Source organism: Hippoglossus stenolepis, chromosome 1 (genome assembly GCF_022539355.2).
Source record: "Hippoglossus stenolepis isolate QCI-W04-F060 chromosome 1, HSTE1.2, whole genome shotgun sequence".
Classification (NCBI taxonomy): domain Eukaryota; kingdom Metazoa; phylum Chordata; class Actinopteri; order Pleuronectiformes; family Pleuronectidae; genus Hippoglossus; species Hippoglossus stenolepis.
The window spans coordinates 29,396,276-29,405,869 of record NC_061483.1 but is presented as its reverse complement, the minus strand read 5'-3'; the positions used below and the strand labels follow the sequence as shown (position 1 = coordinate 29,405,869).

General features: G+C 45.8%; 1 protein-coding gene across 1 annotated transcript in view; it reads right to left on the bottom strand.

The window, feature by feature from the left end:
* Positions 1–384, bottom strand: part of LOC124851961 (intestinal mucin-like protein) — a 17,579-nt gene extending 17,195 nt beyond the window's left edge. The window contains exon 1 of the mRNA XM_047340283.1: positions 360–384. Within this exon, the coding sequence (XP_047196239.1) occupies positions 360–384 (25 nt within the window). The remainder of the gene's footprint in view (positions 1–359) is intronic.
* Positions 385–9,594: the final 9,210 nt, after the last annotated feature.

The following is a 9,594-nucleotide window of genomic DNA, read 5'->3' as shown; positions in this document are numbered from 1 at the left end:
AACAGCTGAGACAACAGAAGGACCTAAATCTGCGGTCAGTGATCTTTCTCTACACAAAGTATTATTGAGACTGCAGCTTGCATTGCCTGTTGTCAACACCAGGCCCCAACAACAACACCAGGCCCAGGAAACATGGTTATAACGTCAACACCAGCTGCCAGTACCACTACCACTACGTAGCTACAACAACCCAACGGAAGGAACTACAATCACACCTGCAGAAACGCTACTTCCAAAGAAACAACACAAGGAACAGCTGAACAGCGACTTTTTCGATCACCACGCGGATCGGTGACAGCTGCCACAAAGTGTTGTTGGACTACAACCGCAGTGCCTGTTGTCTGTTTCAGGCCAACAACATTGCGGAAACAGCAGTTCTGTCATTATCGCGCAACTGTAAGTACCACTCTTACTCAAAGAAACAGCTACCACAGCAGCATGGGGACAATCATTTGAAACAACTACTTCCAAAACGCTAAAGACAGCTGAGACAGCAGGAAGCACCTAAATCACCACGGTTCGACAGCTGCTGCAAAGTGTTCATTGGACCTATGCATGGTGCCTGTTGTCTGTGCCGAACTTAGAAATAACAGTTGTAACATCGCGCCGACTGTGGTACCACCACCGCAAGCGACTACAACAACAGCAAGGAGGACTACAATCACACCTCCCAGGAAACAGCTGCTTCGAACCTTCCCCCACAAAGGAACATTGGAACCAACAGAAGCACATAAATCCACCACCGGATCAGTGACAACTGCTACCACAAGTGTTGTTGAGACTACAAACGCAGTGCCTGTTGTCCTATTTGGGCCAGCAGCATTCTTACCAGGCAAACTATGGTTAACATCATGCCCACCAACTATACAGTACCACTACCACTCAAGCAACTCAACAGCATGGAGACTACAATCACACCTGCAGAGACCAGCTACTTTAGAAACAGCACAGGGAACAGCTGAGACATGAGAGGGACCTGAAATCACACCGGTCCAGTGACAACTACTATGCAGAGTGTTGTTCAGGACCATGCAGTGCCTGTTGTGCAGCACCAGACATAACAACACCAGGCCAGAAACAACAGTTGTAACACATCCTTCTTTCAACTTGCAAAATGCACCACGCACTGGCCTTCTACAACAACAGCGGAAGACTGCAATCCTGCAGAAACAACTACTTCAAAAATACTTCGGAACAGCTGGAACAACAAAGAGCTTTCAATCCACCGCGGTCGGTGACAGCTGCTACCACCGCGATGTTGTTTAAAGGACTACAACACGGTGCCACTGTTGTCCACGGCACAGGCCAGCAACGCCTGGGCCAGAAACAACAGTTGTAACATCAACACCAGCTGTCGTACCTACTACACTAAAGCAGCTACAACAACCATGAGAAGGAACTACAGTACACACTTAAAACAACTACTTTGAGAAACCAACCACCAGGAACCAAGCTGAGACAACAGAGTACCTAAATCCTGGGTCCAGTGACAACTGCTACCGCAGTGTTGTTGAGATACAACCGCAGTGCCTGTGTCCACAACACCATTGCCATGCTACAGGCCCCAGTATGGTTGTAACATCAACAGCACCAACTGTAAGTACCACTACACCTAAAACCAGCTACAACAACAGCGGAAGACTACAATCTTTCACAAACAACTACCTTCGAAACAACACCAGGAACAGCTGGGGTGTGGTACCTGGAAATTCACCACGGTCCAGTGACAACTACCGCAGTGTTGTTTGGGACTACAGCCGCAGTGCCTGTTGTACAGCACAGGCCAGCAACAACACCAGGCCCAGAAACAACAGTTTGTAACATCAGCACCAGCTGTGAGTACCACTACCACTAAAGCAGCTACCTTAGCTTAAGCAGGGAAGGGAACTACAATCACACCTGCGAAACAACAACTACTTCAAAGGAAACAACACCAGGAACAGCTGAGACAACAGAAACTTCTAAATCCACCACCGGTCCAGTGACAGCTGCACGGTGGTGGGGTTTACAACTGCAGTGCTTGTTGTCACAACACCCAGGCCCAGCAACAACGCGGTAGAAACAGCAGTTGTAACATCAACACCAACTGTGAAACACACCCTCACCACTAAAGCAACTACAACAGCAACGGAAGGAACTACTGATCACACCTGCAGAAACAACTTTGCTTCGAGGAAACAACACGGAATATTTCAAAGGACAACGAAGCACCTAAATCACGGTTGAAAATGCAGCAACTGCCGCCACTGGTATTTATTGAACTGTTTGCAGTGTACGTTGTCTAACACCGGAAGCATTAGCAACAACACGGGCCCAGAAACAGTTATGACATCAGCACCAATAGTACACTACCACTAAGCAGCTACAACATAACCAAGGAAGGAACTACAATCACACACACTGCAGAAACAACTGCCTTTAGAAAGGCAACTATGAGAACAGCTGAGACAAGCACCTAAATCCACCACCCGGTCCCGGTGACAGCTTGCTACCTGAAGATGTTGTTGAGACTACAACCGCAGTGCCTGTTGTCCTGGCCGCCGGGGCTTGTAACAACACCCGAGCCCGACAGCAGTTGTAACATCAACACCAGCGCTGCCAGATACCACTGCCGCCTAAAGCAGCTACAACAACAGCGGAAGGACGTGCCACCTGCAGAGCAACTGTAGGAAACAACACCGGGTAAGCTGAGACAACAGAAGCACTGATACCACTGGGTCAGTGACAGCTGCTACCGTGTTATTCGGAACTAGCCGCGGTGCCTGTTGTGCAACACCAGGCCAACTGTAACACAATTTGAAGCAACGATTGTAACATCGGCACCAATACAAGAATACTACTATATCAGCATTTAACAATATGGAAGGAACTACAATCACGCAAACAGCTACTTCAAGGAAGCAACACCAAGACAGCTGAGATATGAAGCTTCCACAAATCACACCACCGGTCAGTGACAGCTGCTACCACCGATGTTGTTGGACTACAGCCATTTATGTTAATCACAACACACCAGGCTCAACAACACCAGGCCAGAAACAACAATTGTATCAACACCAACTGTAAGTACCACTACCACTAAAGCAGCTTCTGTAACAGCGGCTGATGCTGCCGAAACAACCAGCCCCAGAAACAACTGAGGTAGCTGAGACAACGAAGCACCTAAATCCACCACGGTCCATTGACAACTGCTACCACAAGTGTTGTTGGGACTACAACGCAGTGCCTGGGCATGCAACTACCGAAGCCAGAGGGCAACAGTTGTACCATCAGCAACTGCCGAGTATACTACCACTAAGCAGCTACAACAACAGCGGGAGGAACTACAATCACACCTGCAGAAACAACTGCCGCTTCGAGGAAACAACACCGGAACAAACTGGAACAACCGACTACCTAAATCCACCACCGGTCCAGTGACAACTGCACCACAAGTGTTGTTGAGGACTACAACCGCAGTGCCTGTTGTCACAACACCAGGCCAACAACAGCACCAGGCCCCAGATGTAGTTGTAACATCAGCACCAACTGTAAGTACCACTACCACTAAAGCAGCTACAACAACAACGGAAGGAACTACAATCACACCCTGCAAGAAACAACTACTTCAAGGGAAACAACACAAGGAGCAGCTGAGACAGCAGAAGCACCTAAATCCACCACCGGTCCGGTGACAACTGCTACCACAAGTGTTGTTGAGACTACAACTAGGTGCTGTTGTCCTGACTTCAAACCCCAGAAGCAACAAGTTGTAACATCAGCACCAGCTGTAAGTACCACTGCCACACTAAAGCAGCTACAACAACAACGAGAAGAACTACAATCACACTGCAGAGACTCAACTACTTCCAGGAAACACAGGAACAGCTGAGACAGCAGAAGCACTAATCCACCACCGGTCAGTGACAGCTGCTACCACAGAAATTGTTGTTGGGACTGCAGCCACCGGTGCCTGACTGAAATACAGCACTGCAGGCCCAGCAACAGCACCAATTCCCGGGGCAAACGTTGTAACATCAGCACCAGCTGTGTCAAAGTACCACTACCATAAAGCGACTACAACAGCAACAACGGAAGGAACTACAATCACACCCTGCGAAACAACTAAGCTTCAAAGAAGCAACACCGGGAACAGCTAAGGACAACAGAAGCACCTAAATCACCACCGGTCCCAGTGACAGCACCGCTACCACAGAGTGTTGGAGACTACAACCGCAGTGCCTGTTGTGCAGCACGGGCCAACAACAGCTTCAGGCCAGGAAACAACGGTTGCCGACACATCGGCACCAGCTGCCGTGCCACTACCGCTAAAGCAGCTACAACAACAACGGAAGACTACAATCACGCAATAACTACTTCAGAAACAACACAGGGGCAAGCTGGGGACCCAGCAGGCACCTGATCCTGCACCCAGTCCAGTGACAACTGCTACCACAAGTGTTGTTGAGACTACAACACTGGTGCCTGTTGTCCACAACACCAGGCCAGGAAACAACGGTTGTAACATCAACACCAGCTGTAAGTACCACTACCACTAAAAGCAGCTACAGCAACAACGGAAGGAACTACAATCACTGAAACAACTTCACTTCAGGAAACAACTACAAGGAACAGCTGAGACAACGAAGCACCTAAAATCCACCGCCGGTCAGTGACAACTGCTACCACGATGTTATTCGGAGACTGCAACTTCGCAGTTGCCTGTTGTCTAACACCAGGCCCAGCAGCAACACCGGGCCAGACAACGGATTTGTAACATCAACACCAACTGTAAGTACCACTACCCTCAAGCCCAACTACAACAACAACGGAAGGAACTACAATCACACCTGCAGAAACAACACAAACTTCAAAAACAACACCAGGAACAGCTGAGACAACGAAGCACCTAAATCACCACCGGTCCAGTGACAGCCTCTTCTGGGAGTGTTGTTGAGACTACAGCACGCAGTGCCTGTTGTGCAAGCACCAGGCCCAACAACAACACCAGGCCCAGAGCAACCCAGTTTGTAACACATCAGCACCGGCTATGAGTACCACTACCACTAAAGCGGCTACAACAACGGAGGAACTACAATCACACCTGCAAGAACAACTACTTCCAAGAGCAACGCCGGGAATCTGTTCAGGACCTTAGAGCACCTGAAATACACCGTCCAGTGACAACTGCTACCACAAGTGTTCATTGAGACTACAACCGCGGTACTATTGTCCGCAACACCAGGCCCAGAAACAACGGTTCGTAACATCAACGCAACTGTAAGTACTACCATAAAGCAGCTACAACAACAACGGAAGGAACTACAATCACACCTGCGGGAAACAACTTCGCTGAAACAACACCAGAGACAGCTACAAGGACAGCAGGCACCTAAATCCCACCACCGGTCAGTATTAGCTGCTGCCACAAGTGTTGTTGAGACTACAACATAGTGCCTGTCACAACACCAGGCCAACAACAACACTCCAGGCCCAGAAACAACAGTTTGTAGTCGCACCAACTGCGCGGTACCTTTGCCACTGAGCAGCTACAGCAACGGAAGGAACTACAATCACACTGCAGAAACAACTGCTTGAGGAAACAACACAAGGAACCTTCGAGACAACGAAGCACCTAAATCCACCACCGTTCAGTGACAACTCTTTACCACAGGTATTCGTTGAGGACTACAACTGCGTGCCTGTTGTCATAACACCAGGCGGGAAACAACAGTTAACAGCATCAACGCAACTACTTAAGTGCCACCATAAAGCAGCTACAACAACAAGCGGAAGAGACTACAATCACACCTGCAGAAACAACTGGCCAGAAACAGCACCAGGGACAGCTGTGAGCAACAGGCACCTAAATCACACGGTCAGTGACAACTGCTACCACCAAGTGTTGTTGAGACTACAACCGCAGTGCCTGTTGTCACAACACCATTAAATAACAGTTGTAACATCAGCACCAACTGTAAATTGCCACTGCCACTGAAAAAGCAGCTGCAACAACAGCGAGGAGGAACTACAATCACTGCACTGCGGAAACAGCTACTTCAAGAGAACAACGCCAGGAACGACTGAGACAAGCAGGAAGCACCTAAATCCTGCGCCGGTCCAGTGACAACTGCTACCACAAGTGTTGTTTGACTACAACCGCGGTGCCTGTTGTCCTGGCGCCAGGCCAACAACAGCACCAGGCCAGAAACAACTGGTTGTAGCATCAACATAACAACGGTACCACTTTACCACTAAACACGGCTACAACAACAAGCGGAAGGAACTGCAATCACACCTGCAGAAACAACTACGCTAGGAAACAACCGCAAGGAACGGCTGAGGACAACGAGCACTTTCAAGTCACCACCGGTCCAGTGACAACTGCTACCACACAAGTGTTGTTGAATACAACCGCAGTGCCCACTGTTGTCACAGCACCAGGCCAGCAACAGCGCAGGCCAGAAGCGGTTGTAACATCGCGCAACAGCGAAGTACACTACCATAAGCAACTACAACTGTAACAACTTCGGGAAGGAACTACCAAGTCACCGCCTGCAGAAACAACACTTCGAAACCACACAGGAACAGCTGAGACAACAGGAAAGCACCTAAATCCACCACCGGTCCAGTGACAACTGCTACCACAAGTGTTGTTGAGACTGCAACCGCAGTGCCTGTTGTCCACAGCGCAGGCCCAGCAACAACACCAGGCAGAAACAACAGTTTGCGCGTCAACACCAGCTGTAGTACCACTACCACTAAAGCAGCTACAGCAACAGCAGGAAGAACTGCCGTCACACCTGCAGAACCAACTACTTCAAGAAACAACACAAAGGAACAGCTGAGACAGCAGAGGACCTAAATCCACCACCCGGTCCAGTGACAACTGCTACCACAAGTGTTGTTGAGACTACAACCGCAGTGCCTGTTGTGCAACACCAGGCCAGCAACTGCCAGGCCCAGAAACAACAGTTGAACATCAACACCAGCTGTAAGTACCACTACCACTAAAGCAGCTACAACAACAACGGAAAGACTGCAATCACACCTGCAGAAACAACTACTTCCAAAGGAAACAACACAAGGAACAGCTGAGACAATATGACACCTAAATCCACCACCGGTCCAGTGACAACTTTGCTACAAGTGTTGTTGAGACTGTCACAGTGCCTGTTGTCACTACTTCCCCTTTACCACAACTACAACCAGTATGTGTCTGCAATGTCAATGGAGACTACACCAAAATCTGGTGAGGTGAATCTCCTTGTTAAGTTTAATACATGTTTTATTTGGTCCTAATGCAATATAACAGAATGCAATGGTCCTTTGCATTGGTTTCTCTTCATTAGATCCATATGTAGTCTCAAGTCCTACTATTTTTCAGTATGACATTCAATGGTCTTACATTTTAGTCTCGATCATTTTTACAGTTTTGAACAGAAACAGAGTTTGAATGTAATTTTGATTCAGTCCTCCCAAAAATGCTGGGTTTGAAAAGTTTTCAAATCAAAACAACTTTAAGCATGGTTTTTAAAGAACATTTACAATTTGTTCATGCAATCATGGCTCTCTTATCAATTAAACATGCAGGTTAATTTGCATTTCATACAATCGTATTTTCATCAAAGGTTAGTTTCCACAAAGGGCACCTTGTGATTCATTGGTAAAAGCAACATAGCCTGGGCATTGTCAAGCACACATCTACACTAAATGATCCTCAAAGAACTTACAGGTGATCAAACCTTACAATGCGAGAGTACTCAACAAAGGTGAGTATTTACTTTAAAGAAGACTGTAATCACAAATGAAACAATCAATAATCAGTCATCAATGAGTATTTCCTGAACAGAGTGTATATTAACTTAGGACAATGCTTGACAGATAATGAACTAAGAAGAGAACAATAGGACATTCTATTTTAATGATTATTAAATACATGACATTCATATTAATATCTGTGCATTAAGAGGATTAGAAACATTTACATTCAAGCACACAGACCATCTGCAAAGTACAAAATACTCTTGTGTGTTCAGTTAACATTTGTCAAAGAATATATAAAGGACAGTGCAAACTTAGAAATTGGGGGTGAAGAAGAGCTACACTGAATCTCAACATTCTCATCTGTGAAAAAAACGACATTCCTGTAAAGGCAGGTGTCTTTATGCAACAAAATAGCAAACTTACAGTGAATAATTGGAAATGATGCTGTGAGGAGCTCACAAGTGTGTGATTACACATCCACTGATGGAGTGAACTTGCAAAGGAAACCGAGGCTCTTTGGCTACTAAATGGCTAAATAATGTTTTGTCCTGCACATGATTTAATTAAAACCAATCAGCACATGACACTTTATTTAAGAACACCAGTACACCTGTTTATTCATGTTATTGGCCAATTAGAAATAACATTTGGCAGCTGTACAATTAATATAAATCATGCAGTTATAATCATTAGAATGTGTAGAATAACTATACAAAATATTTTGCCAAATATAACTAAAATGTATACATTTGACTGAAAGACAACAGTCCCCTCATCTCCCTATATAATATAATATCCATGATATGGATTAAAATGAGAATACTTTTTTATTTTGATCAAGAGGTTGTTGTGATTCTTGCTAACCAGCCAATTTGTTAAAACAGCTAAAATCACTAATCCACACTCAGCAGAGGCAGTAATGGGAAGTATTGGAAAGGTTCTTGTTATAGTGGACTGAACAAATGAAAGAAAACATCCCTGAGATGATTTTTAAACATGGGGCCTGTTGTTTTCCCAGTTGGGATCAGGTTTTAAATCATGATGATAAGTCATACAGATGAATATTAGTTCGTACCAGATTATCGTATCACAGGAATACAAATGAATCGTTCTGATTAACTCTGAAGTAGTCAATGAGCATAATCCTTAGTTAGTGCTACATTGCATCATGAGTAGTACATTATACTCTCTTTATAAATAGATTTGTTAATGACATATTATTCCTTCATTTTGTTCACTAAATGTTTTATCTGCACTCTTTTTTACAGAGGACATAGTGTATAATGTCACTGATGGCAATGGGTGGTATTTTATGGATATTATGTGCACATCTTGTAAAATTGAGACCGCGTCCCATGCCAGTGTGCCCCATAACCACACTACCATGACAACTCCTGGGTTGAGCACTAGCGGCCCCACTTTCAGCCTCAACTGATCTCCTCTGCTACTGTCCATCATGGCCCATCTACAACAACCTTGGACTGCACTGATGTATATCAATAACAAGAAGAAAGTGTGATATTTATAAAATCTGTATTTGTTATCATTGTTATAATGACATTTAACAGATTGTTGCTTGTGCCAGGCACCACACCAGTGAGGACAGGAATCTGCAGGCTCCGTTTTGATTTTGGCGCTGAGCTAAATGCAGCAAATAGCCCACCATTTGTACCGTGCAACCCCACTGAGCTTATTTCCTCAATGCCATTTTCATCTTGGTGATTCACTGAAGTGGCCAAAGGGAGGGTGTGGTAGAGAGTGAGGAATGCTGAATGTCTGTTAAACCAAAGGAAACCTCTGTGCTTTATATGCTAAGAAACCTCAATGAAACCAACATTGAAAACCAGT